At 44.9% G+C, this 27,415-nt stretch overlaps 1 protein-coding gene across 1 annotated transcript in view; it reads right to left on the reverse strand.

Annotated features, from left to right (window-relative positions):
• Positions 1-1,148: 1,148 nt before the first annotated feature.
• Positions 1,149-27,415, reverse strand: part of SCML4 (Scm polycomb group protein like 4) — a 61,796-nt gene continuing 35,529 nt past the window's right edge. Inside the window, exons 5-7 of the mRNA XM_063098186.1 lie at positions 12,043-12,333; positions 3,448-3,593; positions 1,149-1,274 (exon numbers count right to left, since the gene is read on the reverse strand). Coding sequence (XP_062954256.1) covers positions 1,149-1,274; positions 3,448-3,593; positions 12,043-12,333 — 563 coding nt within the window. The remainder of the gene's footprint in view (positions 1,275-3,447; positions 3,594-12,042; positions 12,334-27,415) is intronic.

Genomic DNA, 27,415 nt, shown 5'->3' on the forward strand with positions numbered 1-27,415 from the left:
TGCAAAGGGGTAGAAAATCAATTTTTTTTCTATTAGTCCATGGTGAGGAAGGAAAACCTATTTGTAAATTGAATTAAACCCGGTAATAGCATGTCTGTGTATTTGTTGAGGGCTAGAAAAATTAGCCACAGATACAACTACATAATTCAGCAATGTAACTAGAAATCAACACTCTCCCATTTCAAAGCATGGTTGAGACATTTTTCTTTTTTAAAGAAACACCCATGGCTAAATGTCACTAAGATTCTTCAGCATGCCAACACATCAACACCTCAATAAGGACTCTGGAGGGAAAGGGACTCCAAAGCCCCATCTGGGAAGCGCGTGCTTCCAAATTCTTGCCTTTGCTGCTGTGTATCAGTCAGTCGATAATGATTGGATATGAACTAGAAACTTCTAGATGATGGTTTCTTCCCAAGTTGCAATCTGTGGTGCTGACTGTGGGATAAATTCCCTATTTCTCTGTAAGCTAGATCTTGTTCACAGAAACCCTAGTTCATCCACCCAGTACTGAATAATCACGCTACTGCAGTGAGGGTCCTGAAATTTCATTAACAGTCTGCCCTCTAGTGGGGCAACACAGTACTTCAGATAACTAGAAACAGAAAACATCTTTTTCCCTTCTCTTTCAGAGCGCAAGTGAATTCAAGTTTTCCAGATAGTGCAAGATGAGGCAGTCATCCTCAGAAGACAGCTGCCAGAGCCAAACCAAGCAAGGCTCACACTGATAGGGCTCCAGGTCAAAGTCAGAGGCAGGTGGTGCTACAGTGAGCATTCCCACAGAGCCGCGGGGACCAAGGTCCTTCTCGCATCCTTTGAACCCTCCAGGGCTCTCCTTGGGTGACAGCATTCGGTTCCCCACTCTCTCATTACACAAACAGAGCCTACTCTAACAGCAACCAACATATCAGGAATGTTAAAAATAATAGGCTTTTTTGAAATCTTTTGGCAAATCATTAACATAGACGAGCCTTTCCAAAAGGGCTATGTTGAATTTTTTAAAAGGCAAAAATGTACAAGTTTTATAAAAAGAACAAGTCTCTGTGGCTGTTAATTTTAATAGGACAACCTATTTCGTGATGTTGGTAAGGCAGAAGATGACCTTGAGATCCGTCATCCTGGGTTTTGCTTCTATCTTTCAAAAAACTTTAGAACTTGGCTTGCTTCAGTTTATCAATGTGGTAGCAGAGTTTCAGTGCGGGTCCCAGCTTCAGGCCCAGGTACTTCATGATCATGTCACTCTTCAGCAACAACAGAGCATTGCCATCAATCTCCTGGTGGAACAGGATCAGAAGAAAGAAAACCCAGAGGATGGTCAGAGTCGTCAAATAGTGCCTAAGGTTAAGGTGTGGTCAGGGGACGTGGTAAGGGCAAGGGACTTATTTAGATAGCATATTCTCTAGGTCTCAGGGCAAGATCTTCCTAAAAAAAATTACAGCAAACAAACACTTTGTGCTCCTCTTCCCATCCTCTCCCTGGAGTCTTTGACACACTGGATCTTTTATATATTCCTGCTCTGCCCTGATTGAAGGAATTGAACATAACTCTACCTAAGCTCCCAACAGCTCACATATGACATTTATCTCCTCATCCAATCTAGGGATAAAGGAGCAAGAAAGCGTCATTCATTAAACCCTGAAACAAGAGGTTACCTTTTTATCCAGACGCTGGTATGAAGCCATGGGTTCCATACATCACCCTAATCTCTTGTTTCTTTTCTTGGTAGGCCCACCTACCTTTAGCTAATTACAAAACTGCTAATTATACTCTATGAGGGATTTCAGGTGTTTTTTGACCCTGTCAATAATAATAGGTGGCACCCACTAAATAATGCACCTGCCTCATCCCAGGGCTTAGCACAAAGAACTGCTTGAGGGAATGAGTCAATCCTTTGAAGTCCTGGTATGGCTCCCACTCATCTGTGAAAATGGTAACCCTCCAGAATGCACACTGACTTCATGAACCTAGCAAGGCTGGCTTTCCTTGCTCACCTACAGTGCTGTTTTCAGGTCACTAGAGACAAGAATAGAAATTTGGGTGCTTAGGTGGGGAGAAGAGTGACAGTTACAGGACTCATAACTGGGCAGGGGTCACCAGCCCCTGTCACTCATCTGTCTGGCCAGCCAATACTGATGGAGCACCTCCTCTGTGCCACTCACTCTCCATGGCCTCGGCCAAATGGAAGGGTGGGCAAAGCCCACCTGTGGGCCCTTCCAGGAGCCTCATTTCCTAATGTTCTCCCTTCACCCTACCTCCTAGACTCCCACCGTCTCCTACCACCCTGGAAGAGAGCCAGACACCCCACCCCAAATCTGTCTAAACATAACCCACCCCATGGTCCTTGGTCTCAAGGCCCCGTTGTTAGGTGAGGTCAGATATATGCGTAATAAAATCTGAGGGCTGAGTTAGATGAGGATCCTCCCCCGATCTGAGAGCAGATTTCTATGACAGAATCACCACATAAAATGAGAGACAGGAAGGAGAAAGGTCATGGTAATTGTGGTGGATGCTCCCCTCTCCCCCCAAGATGTCTATATCCTAATGGCCAGAATCTGTGACCATGTTAAATTACGTGGCAAAGGGGAATTAAGGTTGTTGGTGGGATTAAGGTTGCTAATCCGCCGACTTTAAAGTAGGAATATTATCCTGGATTATGGGGGTGGCAGTGGAATGTAATCATAAGCACCCTTAAAAGTGGAAGAGGAAATCAGAAGAGAGAACCAAAGAGATGGCAGCATGAGAAGGACTCGGCTTGATGTTACTGCCTTTAAAGCTGAGAGTAGGGGGATACGAGCCCAGGAATGATGGTGGTTCTAGAAGCTAGAAAAGGCAAGCAAAAGGATTCTCCCTAGAACATCCAGAAAGGAATGCAGCCTTGCCAACACCTTGCTCTTAACCCAGTGAGACCTCTCTTAGACTCCTGACCTACAGAACAGTAAGATAAAAAATTTATATTGTTTTAAGCCTCTACACTTGTGGTCATTTGTTATAGCAGCAATACAAAACTAATACAGTAAGCGTGGAATCTCCTAAATAATTATAATGAAACCTGCCAAGTGAAGGCTATCTATGAGCCAGGCACCATGCTAAACACTTTATGTGCATTTTGTCATTCAATCCTCAAAGCAATTTAGGAATAGGCTCTATTATCGTTTGCTGGCATACTGCAGGAGTGCTATACACGTTTGTTGAATGCACAGACAGATGGATGGATGGGCAGGAAAACAGGCACTCCTGGTGGAGGCCAAAACAAGAGAACAGATGGGACAGATATCCCTTAAAAACAAAACGAAGTGGTTGTTCTGCTCTCAGAAGCTGGTGGTTGAATCTGTCCCTCTCATCTCTGGCCCCCTTGAGGGTGCCCCTCCCTAAAGCTTAGTTCAGGCCCCCAGCATCCCACATTCCATGCCCACCGTCCCCTCCCAGGCCAGGCCCACACTCGCATACATGCTTTCTGAAGAGCTCCACGTGAGGCCCCAGAGCCTGCGGGTCAGCGTCTTTCACAAACCAGACCACGTCCTCCACGGTCCAGGTGCAGGGGTTCCTGCTCCTCAGCCGCCTGGCATCCTGCCCATCTGCAGAAGGGCTTGAGGCTGGATGGGGTGGGCATAGAAAGGAGACCATGAGGCAGTGGACAAGGACCTCAGCACCAAGCTGGTGCTGCTTGCCCCACCTGGCCTGGGAGCAGTTCCTCAGTGCCCTGGAGTCCAAGGGAGTGGCCCAGGAGGCCTGCTGTGACAGGAAAAGTCTGGGAGTGGCTGCTCTTGTCAGGACCTTGAACGCAGGAAGATCACTCCTGGGGGCAGCCCCCTTCCCATCTATGCAAAAGCTCTCTGCTCTCCCAGGGAACAGAGCAGTAGAAAGTGGATATCCTTCAATGCACTGAAATTCTGATCTAAGTCAGAGTTTTCAAGACCCTTTCTGCTCAGTTTTCTCTCAGTGGGCCAAGGGCCTCCTGTGACCGAGGGCTTGTGACCAGGATAAATGTGCTCAGATGAAGGTCCAAATGGGCCTCTGCAGTGCTCTGAGGCCACAGGACCTAGTCCTTCTGCCTCCCTGGCTTCCACACTGGGATGATAAAGACACGCAGGACCGAGGTGCATTTTGGTCTCTGCGGGATGCCAGTCTGCTGCCACGTCCTCAGAACCATCTCTCTGGGTGTGCAGAAAGAGGACGGCCTCTCACCCACAGCCCCCCAGGTCTGTCAGGGCACGTACCCCACTGGACTGTCAATACCTTGACTGCAAAGGGCCTGACCCTGTGCTTGGTCCACAGCTGGTCCTTGACAAACAGTCACATGGGTGCCATTTCCCATGTGACAGACCAAAAGGCTCGGGACAGGCAAAGGAGAGTAATGAATTCGATGCCTGGCAATATTTAGGGGTTGACTTTTTGTGTGTATGTCCCAAACCTACTCATCCTCCTCCCCTAGGGAGGCCTCTCCTCCTGTCTCCCCTTTTCTGAAACCTCCCTCTACCTCCCCCTTCTGTGCTCCCCGCACTGAACTGGTCTGCAGCTCTTAGGAGGATGCCGCCCCGCCCCAGAGCTTCTCCCCAAACCCCTGCCTGCTCGTCTGATGGGTCTTCTTGCCCCTCACTCTCTCCTTACTAGTGCTCACAACTGCCGATGCCTCCTGCCCTCCCCGAGACCAGCTCCGTCTGTGCCACCTCCCATTCTACTCCCCATGGAGCCCTCTTGCCTCTGCACTGAGTCCATGCTCTACCTCAAGGTCAGGCATTCTCTTTGGTCTCAATAATATCTTTCTTCCTAGATGGAGAGGAAGAGGAGCTCTGATGCCCGAGACACCCGGGGACAGACCCTGGAGCAGCCCCTTGCTAGTGATCCGACCATGATGCGGCTTATCGGGAGTGCTCTCTGGCTGCAGGGGCAGGTGCTCTCTGGCTGCAGGGGCAGGTGTGGGGACTGAAATGGCATAGTGCAGACCTCTGGCTGACCTGAATCAGGTGCTCCACAGAGGGAAGATGGCTCCCTGCCTGCCTACCCTGCTCCCCTGCACATGCCCTGCCTGGCACACTGGCTGTCCGAGTGTTTCCCTAGCTCCCCTTCTCCACCTTCAGCTGGTGCTTTGGCTTCTCTCTAGAAGGCGTTTAGCCTCCCTCCTTCTCACTGACATTCCACCAGCCATCATAACACCTGATGCCTTTGGGAGCAATGTTTCTATTTTTCTGCCATCTGAATGTCACTTTCCTCCCCCTTTAAGGTGCTGTGCACATACTGTCTTGTAGTACAATCATTTATGCACTTCTCTGTAACCTCTAGTTAGATTTTAATTTCCTGAGGATCTACACCCCTCCTCCATTTATTCAAACATTTACTGAGCACCTTCTCTGTTCCAGGTCCTAGGTGAAGTGCTTGGTGAAAAATACAAATGTGATCCTCTCATGGCAGGGGTTATAATTATTGACTCCTGCATGGCTCTAAGTAAATATATTTGTAAATATGGGTTCAATAAATGTGAAATGAATCAATATACTTTGCAGAAGCCGTATGGTAACTTATACAAAAGCCTTGCATGGATAATCCTTAGTCCTATTTTAAGGCTAGAAAAAATGTTGAGGCTCTGAACAATGAGGCAGCTTTCCTACAGAATAATTCTAAGTTAGCAATTGAGAAGCCTTCTTTAATCTCAGGGCACAGTGGTTTTCTGCTTTCTCTTTTTCCTTCCTCCTTTTAATGTGCTTGAGAAGTGCATGGTGCTCCATTAGTGCTGAGAAAAATGTAGCATCACATTTCTGAGTCTGTCCTAAACACATAATGGTTTGGTTGAGAATTGGATTTACTTTGAGATTTTCCCTGCCTTTTCCTTGTTGGACCTGAAAGGGTCCCATAAGGTGGTTTGGCAAGGGGCATTTTGCTGGGAAGTTGTTAATGCACCCTGGAGCCATGCAAATGCTGATGCATGCTTATTAAAGATGATTTCACTCCATTTAAAGACATCTGCACTCAACATGGGGACGAGGAATCAGGGAAATCACATTTGCTTTTGGATCCTGCCCCATCAGAGCATCACGTTAATCAAGGGGATAATAGATGCTCTGATTACAAAGGCTGGAAGTCTTTAGTGCCAAGAATGATTTTAGAGTGATCAGAGCAGAGGTCAAATCTAATTTCCTGTATTTGACAGGAAGGGGAAAAAAAAAACCAGACCAATTAACAGGAGCATCCAGGGGAGGCTAAGTCTTTTGAGCAAGGTCAGGGAATCACTTTCCCACCAGCCACAGCCATGGGGCTGAGCAGAGGGGGCTGGTTCGCTTTTAAGGACGAGGCTCTTGGGGCAGCCACTCTGCAGGGAAAGACACAACTGAGTCGGGAAAGTGGGCTTTGATCCTGGTACCTGGTGCTGGCTGTGGGCACTTTTTGTTTTTCCAGGATGGAGCGGCAGCAGTTGGGGCCTGGCCTGTCTCCAAGGGGGCCTTTTAGTCATACAAGACAGAGGGCAACAGGAAGCCTAAGTCACACCTCAGGAATTTCTCCCGATCCAATGCACATAAACTTGCTCTAGAAGGAAAAAAAAATGGAACTTTCCAGCAATGGTCTGTACTCACAAAGATAATAACTACACTAATTCCCTGACTGCCCTGAGCTGCTGCGAAGGTGTCAGGAAGATAGATGGTCCGGCCTGACGCAGCAGAGCAGGCAGTGTGATAGGTCAACAATGAGACGTGCTGGATGTGAAAAAACCTTGCTCCTAAGCAAACAGAGCGTGCAGAGCGCTCGCCTCACACCTTTAAGATGGCCACGTGCTCCAGCAGGGAGAACCCTGTGCTTGGCCATGCCGTTCCCTGGGGGCTGCCAGAGCCATGTGAAAAGTGAAATCCAGTTGTGAATGGATGTGTAATTAAACGTTGCTGTTGTTTCTAAAGCTGAACTTGCATTTATCAGAACGAGAATGACGATGAGTCAGTGTTGAAAAGCAATCCTGGACATTTTCACAGCACAGAGACTTGGACCTGTCTGTGAATCACCCTGTCTTCCACATACCCGCAAGCACGGAATTTCCTTTTTCTCATTCATAACTCAGGGGAAAGCTTTCAGCTAACACTGAAGATGTGGAAGAGAGGAAAGCACAATGAGCTGGGAGTCAGAAACCCTACCACCCCAGCTACGCGATCATCTCTGTGCTTCTCTGCTGTAAAATAAGGGTGTTTGGCAGGATCTCTATGGCCCCTTCCACCTAGGCCATTGTGTGGCATCTCCGCCACAGGCTGCTGACATGAAGGGAGGTACCTGCTCACGCACTGAGGCCACGCATTGCAGGGTGTCCCCATGTAAGACACGCTGAACAAAGGGCCACAGCCGGGCCTCCAATCCCTTCCTGGCTCTGATCATTCTCTATGGGCCTCGGTTTCTTTCTCTATTAATTGTGAATGTCATTTGTTGTTCCTCAAGAGTGTTTAAGAATCAAGTGGATACGTGGCTCTGGGCTGGAGCCTGACAAGAAGCACTTGGAGGGGAGCCCATCATCTCTGACACGGACCCCTCTGTGTCCTTCCTCAGGCCACGGGAGCTGGCGTGGGAGGGATGGCATAGTCGAAGAGAAGGGGAGGGTAGGTCTGTTCTCAGCATCTCAAGTGACCTGGCCCCTGAGGAATGCATCCTTCCTAGAAACCACACATAGTGTGTGAGGTGCCCGGGGTAGCCACGATCTGGGCATGATCAGGTGGTCTAAAATAGTGTTGTTTTTCATTATTTCCATTCTGGAGTTTTCAAGACACTAAGAGGTAACAGGGACAGGAGAGGGAAAAGACCCTGACCAATCCTTAGATTTTAATCAGGTTTTTCTTTTAATTCTTCAAGACCAGTTGACCTGCCTGCCTGAGTTGAGAGGATGCCTCTAGAGCCCAGGAGAGACCACAGGCTTGAAGTCAAGCCAAGGTGGGCCTGATTCCTTCTCAGCTGCCAGCAGACACTGCGATCTCCCAGCAAGCAACATGACCTCTGCCGGGAAGCCTCCAGCCACCCCTCCTCCCCATGTCCCCTTCCCTCCAACTCCTGTTGCCTGTTCCAGGGGCTCCACGGTGGCTTCTCTGGGAGGTATTCCTGGCTCCCAAGGGCAGGCTGAGCACCCCCTCTCCACCCGATCCTGTCATCGTGCCCACACTTTTCCTTTGCAGTAGTAATTACAATTGTAAGTAAATGTGTGCGGTCATTTGTATATGTTTGTCTCTGTGGAACTGCACCAGAGAAGAGACCTGACGTATTGTGCTCAGTATCTGCTGACTGGCTGAACAAAACCTGAGTCTCAACGCCTCACCTGTAAAACAACAACCGTGTTGGGCGGGTGTGAGGATTAAATTGGATAATGTTGTAAAGCATTAAACAGTCAGACTTCATCGAAAGGTTGTTGCTAGTCTTCTTATAATTATATGTCACTGCATAAATGGCCAGTGGATTCGTCTTCCCCAATCCCAAGACCATCAGCTCATTCTCCTGTTCAGAAGTGTGTGGTGTACAATTACTACAGAGGAAAGCCCGACCTGTTTGACATGGATCCCAAATCTTCCAGCGTGATTTCCCTCACCGTCCCTGCACAAACTCTTTTCTCTCCTTGAGAGAAGAGCAAACCCTTGCCATGCCTTTGCCCCCCCCAACATAAAGTGTCCCCCTTCTTCTTTTTCCATCTGAATAGTCTCTCTCTCTCACCCAACACCATACCCCACGGAAGCAAAATCCAGCCCACAGGAAACATTTGGGTTGTAGTAACAACATCGGATTTCCTTTGTTTCTTGAATCTGAATCTTGGACCCAGTTGTGGCTGGGAATTCTACAGCACATCCTGTTAAATGCAAAATCAGGAAGCTTTGTTATCCAATACCTCTTTAGAGCTCTTGGTGATTATATCTTGGATGAGAGACAGGGTAGAGCTCTTAAATTTTTACCTGAGCGTCAGCAAACACCAGGGAAATGTGCCCTGTGAACACATCTCTTCAGAGCCCCCCAGCAGTGGGACAGGTATAATATATCGAGACAGCAGGAGGCTGAGGTGAGTGTTCACACGAGAGAGAAGGCTGAGAAGTTTGTCATGTCATCCATACCTACCCCCCTGCCTGCAGCCTTGTGTAGTTTTTTGGCTTCTGTGGTTTTAACCCACTTTGATTAGAACCATAGTGGGGAAGCCCTTTTCGAGGTCTCTTCCAGGGTTTATGACTTGGGTCAAACCCTCTTAAAGAGGGTTCTAGTTTTTTTTACGCCAACTGCTTTCACTTTCTTTGGCAGTTCTTTGGCTGGGGCTGGGGGTGGAGGGGGGACTTTAATAACCTTCCAGAGGACCCACAGCAGGCACCGGGTCGACAGCTTGGTAAGAAATGGGTGAGGAGGCCAGGGGTTTTCTCTCCCACGTTAATATACTGTCATTCAATTCAGCGTGGTTTATCTCCATGGTTTCCAGACATTTTTAGCTGTGCAAATTTTGTTCAAGCAAAGCACACATAGAACCCTACTCTGCAAATGTCAAGAGGCCCTGGTTGAAGAGAGGTGGGGGGCCCGGAGTCCTTCCTGCTCTCCACCCTTCTTCCCCATCCCCTAAAACCTCAAAGGGACCCCTTGAAGCCCATCAAGCATGGTCTGAAAATCCCCAGGGCAGTTTGAAAGGCATGGTTGATGTTAATTCCTGGCTCAACACTTGACTGACCTTCTCTTGGTCCTCTCTTTATCTGTAAATTGGATATCATAATACATACTTCTTATAAATAATAAATTAAGAACATATAAAATAATAGGTCATAAGTAAAGTGTGGAGAGAGTCTGACCCAAAGTAGGTGCTCAATAAATGATAGTTTAATACAGCCCTCAAGTGAGCCCCCTTTGCTGGAGCTGGGGGAGATTCAAATATGAGGAAGAGGTCTCACAAAGCTGGGAGTCTGGTCCCTACCATGGAACAGGACAGAGTAAACACTAGAGATGAGGAAAAAAAGTGCCATGGGAAGAGAAGCGGAGGGAGGGAGCACTTCTAATCAGGAGGTGTGGTTGAGGCTGCCAGCTGCCCACACAATACCCTTCTTCCACTTCCCTTGTAATAGAATCCCTGATTTCCATCTGGGATCACGGTCACCTAGGATAGAAACCACATTTTCCAGCTTCCCTTGTAGCTGGAGGCCATGTGACTAACTTCTGGCCACTGAAATGTAAGCAGAATGGAGCCCTCTTTCAGAGACCGGCACTACCCTCTGCACCCTTTTCCTCCCTACCCACCTCCTGCATTTTGCTGCTGAGAATGTGTGTGGCTGACTGGCTCTTCCTGGTTTTGTTTAGCAATCCAAGAAGGCACTGGATTAAAGGAATCTTTGGAGCATTAAAGAGTTAATGTTCCTACAAAGAATGAATAATTTCATTTTTCTTCAGTGTATCACAAAGGCTCAAAAATGAACTTCAACTGTTGCATCTTGTAGCAGCTTTACTCCAAGGAGGTTGTGTGGCTTTGTGATTTTAAACATCCCACATCCCCATGGGGTCCTGCTGATTATGAAAAACTCTGGTTTCCAGGGTCTCAGGCAAGGTTCTCTTCAGTATTTCTAAGTTCTAGAGAAGACAACCAGTATTTAGGATACAGTTATTGATTTGCTCAGGGTGGAAGGCAGCAGGCACTGATGGGCTCTTTCCCTGATCTCACGCAAGATCCCAAGAGGCAGAAGTCTGGGCTTCCCCTGGCAAGATCCGGGATGGGCGGTCCTCTGAGGGAGTGTGTGGAGGATGTTGGATCGTACCAAATAGCTCATGTGTGTGACTTGTGGGGGCCACTGGTGGAGGGATCTGAGGCTCAGAGGAGAAATGTGGCTTGTCCAAGAAGACACAGCCAGCCCACTGGGTGCCACAAGGGGGCAAGACGGACACCCCTGTCTCCTTGGCCTGGGGCCTCCTGTCTTCAGCAGTTCTCAGCTGTAGAGTTGATGGGCTGTGGTTGTTTGAGGGATGTGCCCAAGTGATCTGTGACTATTTTGTGACTACTGACATGTATTGAGCTCTTACTGTGTCCTAGGCCTTGAACTCCTTTAATCCTCCCAACAATTCTATGAGGCAAGTGTTGCTATTATTATTCCAATTTTACAGGTGAGAAAACTGAGGCACAGATAAGTTAAGACCTGCAAAAGGTCATACAGTCAGGCAGCAGCTGATCCAGGAGTCCAGACCAGGCTACCTGGCTCAAGTCCATGCAATTATCCCCAAGGCCCCATGGCCTCTATTCATGAACAAAATACTGGAGCTTGAAAACGGTGTTTAAAACACCCATCAGAATGGCCTTCAAGCTATCCCTATAATCCTACATCCCTGCAAGCACTTTTGTATACTACATTCCAAAATGCTTTCCTTGTGAGTGAGACAGAAGTGGCATTATAACCAACACTGTGAAAATTTTGCTTAACTCTGCTTCTGCCCATGTATTTGTACCCTTCAAGTGTCACCCACCATGCATGAGACAATTCTTTACCAAAGTCTGGCTCTTCCTTTTCATGGCACAGAGGCTGGCCTAAGCTCCCAGACTCCCTCACAGTTAAATGTGGCACAGTGACCAGCTCTTGCCCATGGAATGTGAGTGGAAGTGACATGCATCGCTTCCAGGCTGCAGGGAAGCATGTATGTCCTCTCCATTGACTCCATAGTCTCCACTCCCTCCTTTGCTTCCCACCTGCTAGATGCTGGGTGCATGGAGGTTATGGGGGTGCCAGAACCACAAAATGGACAGAGCCTGGGTCTCTGAGTTGAGATGCACCCACCAACTAGGAACACCCACCTTGGACTCTTGAACACAAACTTCTATGGTATTTGAGCCAGTGCACGCCTTGGAGTCTACTTATTCCTATAGCCCAGACTAGCCCCAATAAACCATTTTCTTTGCTTATGGTCAAGGATTGAGATTGGCTACCTTCAAGAACAAGAAAAATCCATGAAGGGGCTTGCGGGGACTTATAATTTCCCAGTGGCCCCACGTTTAAACAGCCACGCCCCCTCCCTCTCATGCAGTGTTCCCAGGGCAAGGGCAGAGGAGAGTGAGTCATGGGGAAGCCAGTGCATGCATTACATTACCACATCTGTGTCCGTCAAGGGAGGTCCTGTTTCTCTTGGGGCTGGTGGTTGGGGACCTCAGCCCAGGTGCCGAGGGGCCTCCAGAGGACATGGGGCTGGTGCGGGGACCACCAGCGGTGGTGGGAGGGCCTCCCCCAAGATGGCCATCTCCAGAGTTCTGTCTCTTGAAGTACAGCGAGGAGGAGAAGGACAAGGAGCCCCTTGGGTTAAAGGTAGAGGCGGAGGAGTCCACTCCGTAGCGGCTCATGCCCACAGGGTTCATCAGGCACTCTTCAGTGGTGACTGTCTTAGCTGAGCAAGAAGGCAGTGCAGAGAAGCAGAGATCAGAGAGCAGCTCAGGAAGCTAGCCAGCCCTCAGTCCTGGCAAACCCTGCCCTGGCAACATGGTCACCTGTAACTGTGAGGATGGGAGGTCAGGAGAAATGAACCCCTCAGCCTAATTCCAAATAGCACACCTGTCAGCACATTAAGACATCTGCCTCACCAATGACAGCATATTTCAGTTGGATCTGGAGATGTTCCCCTCCATGTTTAGAGGAAAAATTCATTATCTTGCTTACTGATGTCTTGAAAATAAAATCCAAACCCAAGTCTTTCTCTGTCAGTGGCTCGGCCCCTCTGGCACAGTCTCTGCCAGCTTGTCAGAATCTCTCTGCTTTCTCCCCACTTGCCCACTACTGCCTGCCTCACCTGGCCCAGGATTCCTGGGAGAGATCAAGCAGGAGCCACAATATCTCAGAGTTAAGAGAAATGACTGTGGCCTGAGTGGTGACACAGGTGCAATGGTGCTTCCTCCCCACACTTTTAGTCCCAGTACACGTGAAGGCAGCCACCCTCTGCCAAGGCTAACAACCAGGGACAGAAATGATGATCAGGGCAGCCCTATGGTCCTCCCCAAACCCTGCACAGGAGAGCTAAATAGCCAATCTAAAGTGCAGTTGTGGGTAAAGGACCCGAAGAGTCTGCTGACCTCATCATTAGCCCCACCCTCCCAAGTAAATCAGGCCTTTCTGTACTTTTAAAGCTCAACCTTGCAGCCTGTAAACTCTGTGAACTATATCTGTGGCCAAATGGTGTTTTTGTTTATTTGTTTGTTTTGTTTTTATGGATTTTTTTGGATAAAGTCTAGAGGAATTATGGAAATAGAAAGAGGATGGAAGCTATTCTAGTCTGTCTCACCCCAGACAAGATCATGTCTGCCTAGCTCCATCAATAGTTATCTATATATTAGACACCATCAAAATGAATCTTGATATCCTCAAAGAAAATGCAGTCAGTAACAAAAAAATGATGGATCCTCCAAAACTGGCAATGGGGAAACACATCTGGGGCGACAAGATCCAGATGTCTTCTCCATGTATAGATTTCTCCCACAATGCAGGTATTGAAAGATTAATACTTGATTTTATTAGGGGAGCTAGCAGATCTTCTCACAGTTGGGGACACACATGGTGCTAACCTGGAAATAAAAGTCATTACAGATGGGATATAGCTAAAGCAGTGCTTAGAGATAATTTTATAGCTGTAAATACTTATATTAAAAAGGAAGTTATAACAACAAGTTCAAGAGTTTGGATCCCCTTATTGGACAGCAGCCAAAATAATAAAAATAAAAAATAAAAGGGAAGAAAGATCTCAAATTAATAACCTAATCTTCCACCTTAAGACAGTGGGGGAGGGGGAGAGCAAAATAAACTTAAAGCAACCAGAAGAAAGGAAAGAATAAAGATGTAAGTATAAATTAATTCAATAGAGAATAGAAAAACAATAGAGAAAACTCAATAGAACCAAAAGCTGGCTCTTTGAAAAGATCAACAAAATTTACAAACCTTTAACTGGATTAACAAGAAAACAAAAAAAGGAGAGTGAGTGAAAGAAACAACTCAAATTACTAGAATCAGAAATGAAAGAGGAGACATTACTACCACCCTTACAGAAATAAAAAGGATTATTAAGGAATACTACCAACAACTGTATGCCAGTAAATTAGATAACTTAGATGAAATGGATAAACTACTGGAACTGACTCAAGAAGAAATAGACAATCTGAGTAGACCTATATAACAGGTAGAGATTAAATTAGTAATAAAAAAAACTACCCACAAAGAAAGCCCAATCCCAGATGACTTCACATGGAATTCTACCAAACATCTAAAGAAAAAAAAAAATCAATTCTATACAAATTCTTCCAAAAAAATAGAAGAGGAGGAAATACTTGACAATTCATTCTATGAGGCCAGTATTACCTTGATACCAAAACCAGACAGACATATCACAAGAAAAGAAAACTACAGGCCAATATTTCTTATTTATATGAATGCAGAAATCCTCAACAAAATACTAGCAAAACTGAATCCAGCAACATATAAAAAGACTTATATACCATGATCATGTAGAATTTATCCCAGGAATGCAAGGCTGATTTAACATTTAAAAATCAATTAACGTAATACACCATATCAATGAAATTTTTTTTTTAAAGGTCACATGATCATCTCAATAGATGCAGGAAAACATTTGGCAAAATCCAACACCCTTTTATGATAAAAATCACTCAATAAACCAGGAATAGAAGGAAACTTCTCAACCGGACAAGGAGTGTCTGCAAAAAATCTATAGCTAACAACATAGTTAATTGTGAAAGGCTGGATGGTTGTTCCCCTAAAGTCAGAACAAGACAGTAATGTTCACTCTAGCCACCTCTATTGACATTGTACTGGAGGCTCCAGCCAGAGCTATTAGGTAAGGAAAAGAAAGAAAAGGCATGCAGATTAGGAAGGAAGAAGTAAAACTATCTCTTATATGTACAAAAATCCTAAGGAATCCACTTAAAAAACTATTGGAACTAATAAATTAGTTTGGCAAGTTTGCAGGATACAAGGTCAATATGCAAAAATCAATTGTATTTCTATGCACTTGTATTGAACAATCTGAAAATAAAATTAAGAAAGCAATTCCATTTACAATAGCATTAAAAAGAATAAAATAGACATAGATTTAACAAAGCTTATACTCTGAAAACTATAAAACATTGTTAAAAGAAATTAAAGATATAACTAAATGAAAAAAATCCCACGTTCATGGATTGGAAGTCTTACTGATAAGGTAGCAATACACTCCCCAAATTGATCTACAGATTCAACACATTCCCTATCAGAATACTGGCTGATTTCTTCATAGAAATTAACAAGCTGATTCTAAAACTCATATAGAATCGTAAGGGACATAAAATAGCCAAAACAATCATGAAAAAGAATAATAAAGTATAAGAACACACACTTCCCAATTTCAAAATTTACGACAAAACAACAGTAACCAAGACAGGTGGTACCGGCATAAGGACAGACGTATAGATCAATGGAATGGAATTAAGAGTCCAGAGATAAACTCACGTGTCCATGTTCAACAGACTTTGAACAAGGGTGCCAAGACCATTCAATGGGGAAAGAATAGTCTTTTTAACAAATGATACTGGGACAACTGGATATCTACATGTAAAAGAACGAAGCTAGACCCTAACTTCGCACCATACATAAAAACTAACTCGAAATGAATCAAAAACCTAAATGTAAAAGCAAAAACTATAAAATTCTTAGAAGGAAACATAGAAGGTAAATCTTCCTGACCTTAGACTTGGTAAAGTGTTCTTAGATTTGACACCAGAAGCATGAGCAACAAAATAAAAAAGCAGAGAAATTGGACTTCTCCAAAATTAAAAACTTTTGTACTTCCAAGGACACCATCAAGAAAGTGAAAAGACAACTCATAAATTGGGAGGAAATATTTGCAAATCATATACCTGAAAAGGGACTTGTATCTACAGTATATTAAGAATTATTACAACTCAATAATAAAAAGACAAGCTGATTTAAAAAATGGACAAAGGACTTAAATAGACATTCTCCAAAAAGATATACAAATGGCCAATAAACACATGAACGATACTCCACATCATTAGTCAGATTAAATCAAAACCACAATCAGGCACCACTTCACACCCACTAGGATGATTCTAATCAAAAAGCCACATAGTAGCAAGTGTTGGCAGTGCTACAGAGAAACTGGAAGTCTCATACACTGCTGATGGCCATAGAAAATGGTGCAGCCACTTTGGAAGACAGTCTGGCACCTCCTCAAATGGTTAAAGTAGAATTACCACATGACCCAGCAATTACGCTTCTAGTTATATACCCCAAAGAAATGAAAACATAGGTCTATCTAAAAACTTGTGCATGAATGTTTACAGCAGCATTATTAATAATAGCCAAAGGGTGGAAACAACCCAAATGGCTATCAACTGATGAATGAATTTAAAGAATGTGTATATCCAATGGATGGACCTTGAGAGAATTATATTAAGTGAAACGAGTCAGGCACAGAAAGAGAAATACCACATGTTCTCACTTATTGGTGGGAGCTAAAAGTTAATATATAAATTCACACACACACACACACACACACACACACACACACACACAAAACCGGGGGGGGGGGGGAAGAAGATATAACAACCACAATTACTTGAAGTTGATACGACAAGCAAACAGAAAGGACATTGTTGGGGTGGGAGGGGGGAGAGGGAGGAGGGAGGGAGGTTTTGGTGATGGGGCAACAATAATCAACCACAATGTATATCGACAAAATAAAATTTAAAAAAAAAAATGTGTATATCCATACCAGGGAATTTGAACATAAAAAAGAGCAAAGTACTAATATATGCTACAGTGTGAATGAGCCTTGAAAGGTTATACTAACTGAAAGAAGCCAGCCACAAAAGACCACATATTAAATGATTCAATTTACATAAAATTTCCAGGGTAGGCAAATTTATAGAGACAAAAAGTAGAATGTTGGTTGCTTAGGGGTTGGGGTTGGGGTTGGGGTGGAGGGTGGATAGCTAAAGGGTATGTAGTTTCTTTTTGAGGTGACCATGGAGATGGTTTCACATATCTATGAATATATTAAAAGCCACGAATTGGACCCTTAAATGGGTGAATTGTATGATATATGAATTATATATCAATAAAGCTGATTATTTATTTATTTATTTGGTATTACAATTTTATTCATTGCATAGAAGGCTTGAACAAATCTCCAATATTGTTCATTTGGGTTTTTATTTTTAATTATTTATTTATTATTATGTTTTTACATACTAAGATGTTGTTGTGGAGCCACTGGGGGGAGGGGGAGATGGGAAAGGGGAGGGAGATAGAGTGGAAGGAGGCGAGGATGTGGTCAAGGCCCATGGCACCCCCCTCATTCCAGTAGGGGTCCCCAGGGGGCTTCTGGCAGTGGTTCAGTCATGGCTGGGCTGGATGCCAACTTTGGGGGGTGCATGGCTGAGGCCCTTGGCCCCCCCACTCCCCCAACTTGGGAGCCAGGGCGCTTCTGGCAGTGGTCTGGTGGTCGTCACTGGGCTGGATGTGGACATTACAGGGGGGCATGGCTGAGGCCTTCAGCCTCCCCCCCACTCCAGCTTGGGAGCCTGGGGTGCTTCTGGTCCTTCTAGGTTTTATAGGTGTTCTTTGGCAGTGTTAGACCCTTACTGGTTAATATCAGAACTTTGTCTTTGATCTGTGGGTTTTTTGCTTTTTCTTTCAGTTCTGTGTTGGATTATTCACTATTCCCACCACTCAAACTCTGCACTGGAACTAATTTGTTATCCTTTGGTTACTTCTAAAATGGGGGGATTTCCTGTGGGGACCAGCACTTAAGCCCCGTGGTTGAGCTAAATTGCTGTTTTGCTGTTGATTGTCTGGGGAAGGCTTTTTGTGCAACTCAGGTTTTAATTGTTGACCTTCTAAGCACTTCTGGGTCTTGTGAGGTCTGGTACACCTGGATTGTGTGGAAACTTTGGTCTGGGCCTAAGTCTTTTCAGCAAACTGCACCCCCTGCAGTTCTATATTCCTTACCAGTGAGTGGTCGTGCACTGATTGGAGGGAAGATCAGCTGTCCGTGCTGTGCCCTAGTGTTCCTCCAGTAGGCCTGTCTCCCCCACCCCCCACCCCCACACTCCAAACACTTCTCATGGGATGGCCATGCATCAGTCCCTTGTGAAGACTCGCTGGCCTCTGAGTGGCTCCTTTTTCAGTTCTTGTGGCTCTTCACTCCTATGTGTGCCCACAGGAGCCTTGTTAGTGTTCTTGCTGGCCTGAGGGCCACCAAGGTCCTCTTCTCCCCTGCAGCCTCCAAGCAACTTCATACGAAGGGCACAACAGTGGCTTTTGCCAGCTCTTGCTCCATGTGCTCACCAGGGCCAGACTCAAAGTTGTAGGAATTGAAACGGTTGAAGCAGTCCCTTCTTTCTCTCATTGTGGCTTTTCTTGCCTTCATGAACTCTGTAGGTCTCTCCTCCTATTCCCCTGAGGTCTAGTGGCCCTAGCTTGACTGTCATTGCTTTTTAATAGTTGCAAATTGGTTGACTGTAGGAGAGGGTGATGGTGGGTATCATCTGTATTAGTCCATTTTGTGTTGCTATAACAGAATTACCTGAGATTGGGTAATTTATAAGGAAAAGAGGTTTATTTGGCATATGATTCTGGGACAGCTGTGTCTGGCACCAGCCTCAGGCTGCTTCTACTCATGGCAGAAAGTGGAAGGCAGCTGGCGGGTACAAGCAGATCACGTGGTGAGAGGAAGCAAGAGAGAGAGAGGAGGTGCCAGGGTCTTTTAAACAACCAACTCTCATGGGAACTAATAGAGCGAGAACTCACTCATTATTCCCCCCATCTAGGGAGAGCACTAATCCATTCATGAGGGATCCTCGCCCATGACTCAAACAGCTTCCAGCACTGCCACATTGAGGGTCAAATTTCCATATGAGTTTTGATGGGGACAACACATCCAAACTCCATCACCATCTATTTCCACCACCTTGATTGGAAGTCCATTTAGGTTTTTAACCAGTAGGATTAAAGTGTTACAGGGCTAACTCAATAAAGCTGTTTTTAAAAAGTTATTGGTACTGGCACAAAAACAGACACATAGACCAATGGAACAAAATAGAGAATTCAGAAATAAACCCCTGTACCTACAGCCAACTGATTTTTGACAAAAGAGCCAAGAACACACGTTGGAGAAAGGACAGTCTCTTCAATAAATGGTGCTGGAAAAATTAGAGATCCATATGCAGAAGAGTGAAACTAGACCCCCACCTCCTACCATATACCCAAATCAACTCAAAATGGTTTATAAAGACTTAAATGTTAGCCCTAAAACTATAAAACTTCTAGAAGAAAACATTGGTGAAGCACTTCAGGACATAGATTTGGGCAAAGATTTTATGAATAATACTTCAGAAGCGAAGGGAACAAAAGCAAAAATTAGCGAATGGGATTATTTCAAACTAAAAACTTCTGCACAGCAAAGGAAATAATCGACAGAGCCAAAGACAACCTGCAGCATCCAACATGCAATCAATATCCAGAATATACAAAGAACTCAAACAACTCAACAGTAAAAAAACAAAAAACAAATAAATAAACAAACCCAAATAATCTGATTTAAAAATGAACAAAGGAACTAAACAGACGTTTTTCAAAAGAGACATACGAATGGCCAACAGGTATATGAAAAAATGTTCAACATCACTAATCATCAGAGAAATGAAAATCAAAGCCACAATGAGATATCACCTCATCCCAGTTAGAATGGCTATTATCAAAAAGACAGAAAATAACAAATTTTGGTGAGGATGTAGAGAAAGGGGAATTATTATATATCATTGGTGGGAATGTAGTTAGTGCAGCCATTATGGAAAACAGTATGGAAATTTCTCAAGCAACTACAGATAGAACTACCACACAATCCAGCAATCTCACTACTGATTATACATCCAAAGGAATGGAAATCATCATGTCAAATGGACACCTGCACTCCCATGCTTATTGCGGCTGTATTCACAACAACCAAGAGTTGGAATCAACCTAAATGTCCTTCAACAGACGATTGGATAAAGAAACTCAGGTATATACACACAGTGGAATACCACTCAGTCATAAAAAAAAAAAAAAAAATGAAATTCTGCCATTTGCAGCAACATGGATGAGCTTGGAGAAAATCATGTTAAGTGAAATAATCCAGGCACACAGAGAGAAATACCCCATGTTCTCACTCATAGGCGGAAGCTAAAAAAGTTGATCACATAGAAGGAGAAAGCAGAATAGTGGTTACTAGAGACTGGTGGGGAGAAGAGAAGACAGGGTTGGGGGGAGGGTGGTCAGTGAATACAAAACAGTAGAGAGATAGGAAGAATGGATCTAGTGTTTTATAGTAACACAGGGAGACTTCAGTTAACAAAGTACTGTGCATCTTTGAACAGCTAGTTAAGATGATGTTGAATGTTTCTAACACAAATAAATGACACGTTTGAGGAGATGGATATACTAAGCACCCTGATATGATCGTTGCACACAGTAAGAATGTACCCAAATATCATACTGTACTCCATAAATATATACAATTATCACGGGTCAATTAAGAAAAATAATAAAAGAGAGGGGAAAAAGAGAGAGAGATTAGAATAGTGGTTACGAGAGACAGGGAAAGGGAGGGGAACTAGAGGGCCAGGAAAAGGTTGGTAGACAGGTACAAAGTCACAAAGTAAAAGTTAGATAGGAAGAATAAGCTCTGGTGCTCTAGGGTGACAAGAGCTACTAATATTGTGTTGTACGTATCAAGATAGACAGAAAAGAGGATCTTGAATGTTGTAACCACAAAGAAGTGATAAATGTTTAGGTGATAGACACGCTAACTGTTCTGCTAGATTATTATACAATATATGCATGTATTGAAACAACAAACTGCACCCCATAAACATGTACAATGAAAAAAAATTAAGAAAAAACAATAAAATATATTAGAACTTTCACTTGAAAAGCAACAAAACTAAAACAAAATAAAATGTTTAATTCCCTTTGGAATGTGTGTTGAATTCAATACAAATCGAGAAAGCATTTTTCTAGGCCAAAAGGAACCAATGTTACATTTAGAAGGCAACTGACTGCATAAATATACAATCTACAATATACTTTATTTCTTAAAAGGAATTTCAAGATCTTATTCTATGGCTAATGTGTTGAAATGACAATGTCTTCTTTATAGCCCAAGACATCACAACAAAGTAATGGCACAGTAAAGGAAGTTTTGTTGTTGTTGTCTTTAAAAAGAAGTTATTGGCAGAAGCCCAGTGTTTTTCAGACTGGAAGCTGTGAACACATTCTCAAGAGTTCTGTGCAATCAAGTCTGACAAACACTGCTTTGGCCATGAGGACGTTAAGGAAGCTGTGCAGCCGAGGGTATGCATGCTCTCGCTGCATGCTGCGTGACCAGTGAAGTGCTGCAAATGTCTTCAGGAACCTGGAACTCTGCACCTTTGTCTTGATGGCCTCTACTGCATCTCTTCCCTCTGGGGCAGAAGCCATCAGAGGAAGATTCTGAAAAGGACCTGGCTACAGAGCTGTGTACTAGGCTGCTTCCTGAATGGAGTAAGGGAGAGGAAAACTAACATTAAGCACCTACTAAAGGCCAGCACCATTCTAAAGCCAATAAGCACTAAGGCTGTCATTATGTTGCCTTTATTGGAAAGTTCTCATAGTCTGGGGTACCAATCCTTTTTGTGTCCCAAATGGCAGGCACTTTGGTCTATGTGAGGAAGCTACATACAGTGTCTGGCATTGTGCTTGGCATAGAGGAGGTGCTCAATAAATACTGGTGAGTAAACATTTGGGCCAGTGTTAGCAACAAAGCCACTGTTACACAGAAGATGCGTTAAAATTCACATTATAAAGGGCTTATATATAAATTCTTCATGTAGGGTTGTGATAAACAGTGAGAAAAAGATTTAATGAAAACTTTTTTCTGCTTATTAAATATTTTAAATCTAAATTAAATATGCCTACATAAGTCTGACAGTCTAAGGTGGAGAATGCAGATCATTCACCTATCTGTATTATAGTTGGAAAATACAGATGCCAATGGAAGATCATTCTCCTATGATGAAGTGTGGGAATGGGGAACAAGGGAACACGCACTTTATTGGGTTAAAAACTGCTGACGACCACTGGTGAGATCCAAGGTAATTAAAGCCAGCCTCTGGGCTACGATCCAAATGAACTCATCTGAAGGTAAAACCGACTTCAGAGAGCAACAAGCAATAGCTCTCTACCCAGCAAAGAATGTGCCAGTGATTCCAAAGTCTGCCCAGGGGAACAACCATCAAGACAAGTCGCCCATCCCCCAGACATGGCTCTGTGAGTGGCTCCTGGGGAGACATGAAGAACACGTTCAGGTACATGTACCATGTTGACTTGCAGAACTGAGGAGATGGGTCTATTCAAACCCGATTAAACAGCATTTTCCTTACTTTTATAAATAGGGGTGCTGATGCTTACATCATAACTGAGTACAAAAATGACTGATACGATGCTGGCCATCATCATTCAACTACAGGGTTGAAGGACCCTCACAGAGCACCCAGCCCAGCATTTCCCCAAGCGTTACATGCACCCCACTGCTGGGACAGGGAACGACTTTAGGTAGAACATGGGTGTATTTGTTTCTAAGGTGCAGAAATAACCACAAACCAGGTGGCTTGCAACAACAGAAACTTATTCTCTCATAGCTCTGGAAGCTACAAGTGTGAAATCAAGGTGTGGACAGGGCCGCACTCCCTCTCGAGGCTCCAGGGGAGGACCCTTCCTTGCCTCTACCGAGCTTCTGGTGGTGGCTGGTAATCCTTGGAGTTCCCTGGCTGTAGGCCCTTTATCACCTCACCTTAACTTGGTTACATCTGTAAAGAGACTATTTCCAAATAAGGTCCCATTCACAGGTACCAGGGATTAGGATTTGAACATACTGTATATCTTTTTGGAGGACATAATTCAACCTACAATAACAGGTAAATGTTATTTTTATAGTCATATATTTTATTTTATTTTTATTGGTTATGAATATTCATGGGGTACAAAGCTAATTGTCACCACTCATGCCCAGGATGTGATGGCCAGATCCATACTGGCAACATGCCCACTACCACAAATTGTGATTATACCCTGTGTCCCCCACAGGGTATAATCCCCGACCTCCCTCTCCCTCCTCCTTTCGCCCCCACTCCACTTTGAATCCCTAGGTATGTTCTCTCCCTCTGCAAACCCAATGCACCACCATGGTCTTTCTTTTCTTCCTTCTTTCTCATCAGCTCCCACTTATGAGTGAGGACATGCAGTATTTATCCCTCTGTGCTTTGCTTATTTCACTCAACATAAGTTTCTCCAGGCTCATCCATGTGGTTGCAAATGGGAGAAATTCATTCTTTTTTTATGGCTGAGAAGTATTCCATTGTACATATATATACCATATTTTCCTTATCTAGTCATCCGTCTATGGACATTTAGGTTGGTTCCAACTCTTAGCTGTCCTAAATAAAGCTGTGATAAACATGGGAGTGCAGGTATCCCTGCAACATGATGATTTCCATTCCTCTGGGTTTATACCCAGAAGTGAGATTGCTGCATCATATGAAACACCTATCTGTAGTTGTTTGAGAAACCTCCCTTCTGTTTTCCATAGTGGTTGTACTAATTTACAGTCCCACCAACAGTGTGGGAGGGCTTCCCTTTCTCCACATCCTCATCAGCATTTGTTATTCTCGGTCTTTTTGATTATAGCCAGTATAACTGGGGTGGGGTGATATCTCAATGTGGTTTTCATTTGCATTTCCTTGATGACTAGTGAAGTTGAGCATTTTTTCAAGTACTTGTTGGCCATAGTCATATCCTTTAATGCACATGAATAAAATATAATTAGCACATCAGACAATGATTTCATTGATACAATGTCATTGCTTAAGCTGACTAAAGGCTAAAGTTAAAAGAAATGGATCAACTGAAAGGAATATCTTGAGTAAACAGTTCTGTGGGTGTTACTCAGACACAGTAAAAATGATGAAGGGTATACATTAACATTTGAAATGCAATGAGCTAGCCTCAATCCCTCTTTTGAGGCAGGGTGGCGTCTAGAGAGGACACTAAGGTAGATGACTGAGCCTCTTAATTAAAAGCTTCCCAAAAGAGATTTTACAATCTCCCTCGCAATCAGGCCATTGTGCTACAAATCTCATTGCCCAAAAGTTCTTCCTCACGTCTGAGCCCAATCCCTCTTGCTTTAGTTGAAAAGATGACTGCTGGACACATATCCTTCACACTATTCGAAATCATTCAGTCATCTAACATACAGACAGATGGATTAGAGTACACAGAACTTCTAGTGGCTTAAGAATTTAATTAAACTGTGACATACGTTTGTTCACTAAATCCACTATTTAAAGTTGGGGGAAAAAAGGACCAAATCTGCATTTGGAGAGAGAACCACACTTTTCAAGCAGTGTTGTGGCTGAGTGGTGAGTGACACCAGATGGGGCCAGCAGACCGGGATCCTCGGCACAAGTGCCCGTGGAGGATCTAACTTCTGCACAGACTCCTGGCAAACCACAGGAACAGGCAAAGACACGCATGGTCATTTCCTCCTGGTTCCTTACAAAATCCTTTCTCGTCTGAAGTAAGCTGTCTTGTCACCGTGGCACCTCTCACAAACAGGAGTGTCCAGCCCCAGCCTCTATCTGGGGCCGTTTCATTGCTGTGGAGAAGACCAGCTGAACAAAGGGGTACACGAGAGGCTTTCCATGCGCTTCTACAGCCCCCTGCATCCATCCAGGAGACTAAATGCCACTTGTAAATCATTAAATCTTTCCTCCAGAAAACAAAAGAATAATCTGCTTTTTGTACAATCATAAGAGCATGCTTAAATAGAAAGGCACAAGCGACACATTCAAAAAAATCTCTCACATTTTCAGGGTTTTTTAGTGTCTTGGGAACTTTCAGGAGAGCCTGATGTTCCCTCTTCACCATTGCTAATTTGCTTGTGGACTATAGTTTCCTCCAGCTGCTGTGTATAAAGCCTGCTCTTAGTGAGGCCAAGGAACACTCCAGAATAAGCCAAACCCACTCAAGCCTCAAGGGATACCCTTCTGCTTATGAATCTGAACCGTGTCTAAGCCTCCCTGTTTGGGGAACAAAGCTCCAGGGTTCTGAGTCTGGAGTGTGTGAGGTCTGGGGCAGGGTGGGGTTAGGGGGATGCCCCTGCATCCCTGGCTTCCAGGACACCTGGTGGTGCAACCCATTCCTGCTGCAGCCCCGGCAGCTCAGGCGTGAGCACCTGGAGTGCAGAGAGCCTCTGGAAAAAGAAGCAGAAAGAGGAAGAGGGACGGGAAGGAGAAAGCCAAGAACCCGAAGGAGAAAGAGAAAGTCCCAAAGTGGAGAGAGGGGGAGAGAGAGGGAAAGGGGCCACGTGTATCAAACCGCGGACACTCCTGACCAGGTTTTAGTTCTCTTCTCATCTAGGACACAGAACTTCACAGTTAAGTGAGCCTGGACTACTGATTTTATTTTAAAAATTAATCTGGCACGTTACTTGGATTCTCTAACCAAATGAAGCCCTGAAAAGCAACAATACTACCATCTGTAAAAGTATTCTCACATAGTACCCATTCATGCAATAAGAATAAAAACTTCCAGTCTTAGACACTATGCTTTCCTGTCGCTCAACAGTTCTCACTCTCTTTTTCTGTCTCTCATTCTCCCTCTCTCTCTTTCTCTCTCTCTCTCTCTCTCTCTACTCTCTCTCTCACACACACACACACACACACACACACACACACACTCTCTCTCTCTCTCTCTCTCTCTCTCTCTCTCTCTCTCCACTCTCCACCTTATTTCCCTGCATCGGTTGTAACTTCCTGGTTAAGGGAGCAGCTGCACAGAGTAACCGTTTCTACAGTCATTCCTGCCACCTTCCCCCAGGCCACTGCCTTTCTTGGGATCGGGATGGACTGCCTGACCCTTAGCAGGTCTGCCCAGCCTAGCTGGCTGCACAACCCTGCCCAGGCTCTGGGCAGTGTCCAGAGGGCTGCACGTGTGGGCGGCTTGGCTCGGCTGCTTAAAGAGACAGCAGCACCTGGAGCCTGAGCCCTGAAACCCACAATAGAAAAGGCAGCAATGCAGTGGGCAGATTCAAGGAGCTGTGGAATAACTATGGCTGGATGCTTAGCCAGATGCCACCCCCTAGAGAGCCCAGCCAGTAAGCTTTGGAAGGCCAAGAAAGCCCTGCAAAGAGAGAAGCAGCAAGAGGAAGGCGCAGTAGGCAGAAGGCCCAGGACGCAGTAGCAGGTGCCCCATGGGGCTGCAGCTGTACTCCTCAGCCCGGATATGAGCGCCTTGCTCGGTTCCTACCTTAGTGGTTATGTCTCTGCCCCTAGGCAGCCCCACCCACGCTCCTCTGCGGGACTGCAGTGCCAACTCACGCTCGGTGCTGAGGGACACAGAAGGGCCTTCTGCTGCGGACCTCTCAAAGGCAGAAAGCAGATTTCCTCCTGCCCTCGTGCAGCCCTTCACGGAGGCTCTTGCGGAGGTTTGCAGGGGTTTTTTTTCCCCTCAGGCTCAGTCCCGCCCCTTGTTCTTGCAGATAAGCTCATGTGTTTTCCCTTAGGGCCCTCTGTGGCCTCTTGGCCCAGCCTTCCTGGTTCAAAGGGCACTAGACCACACCACCTATGTGGCTGAGCATTTCATTTGCTTCAATTACATTTTCCATTAACTTGGGCTCTGACCAGTATAGATTTTCTTCTTAAGCTTGTCTCTGTAGTTCAGATCATTCAGCCCTTAGGATCAACCTTGACTCCCCTCTGGTCCGTTTAAGTACATTTTTATTTTTCTCCCCTAATGAGATGTGCAGAAACCAACCATAATTTTAATGCCTGACACCTGAACTTCTGTAGTCCTCGTGGATGTTTCTGGTTTGCCTAATACTTTGTTCTAAGCTTGAGAGTTGATTTCCTCCTTTGGAAATTTTGACCAAAGTCAGCCACTTGGAATAATGAATGCCCTTTCTGTCTTAATAGGGGAACAGTTTCCATAACCACCTCTGTATGATCTTGCAGCTTCTCAGAGCCTCTACCTTTAAGCTTAGGGGAACGCTCAAGAGGCGGGGCAAGGCTAATGGGGGTGGGACCTCCCACAGTCATGGTTCCATTTCCTCCAGTCCCCACCCTTTTTGGTCTTTCATAGAACTTCGGGAAAATTGAAAGTGGTCCTTAATGAGGAAAATGTTGAAGTCCCTGGAAAGGAGAACACCTTGTAAGTTTCAGTTCTAAATGGACATCCTGACTTTGAGGAGGGCTCACAGTACTTTCTAGTGCTGCTCACCACTCACTCTGGGGGGCTCGGTGGAGAGGCCCACCTGCCCAGGAACCAACAGCTCGTGGGAAACTGAATCCTGCCAACACCCACATGAGCGAGCTGGGAAAGGGATCCTTCTGAGC

This window comes from Cynocephalus volans, chromosome 5, assembly GCF_027409185.1.
Source record: "Cynocephalus volans isolate mCynVol1 chromosome 5, mCynVol1.pri, whole genome shotgun sequence".
Taxonomy (NCBI): Eukaryota; Metazoa; Chordata; class Mammalia; order Dermoptera; family Cynocephalidae; genus Cynocephalus; species Cynocephalus volans.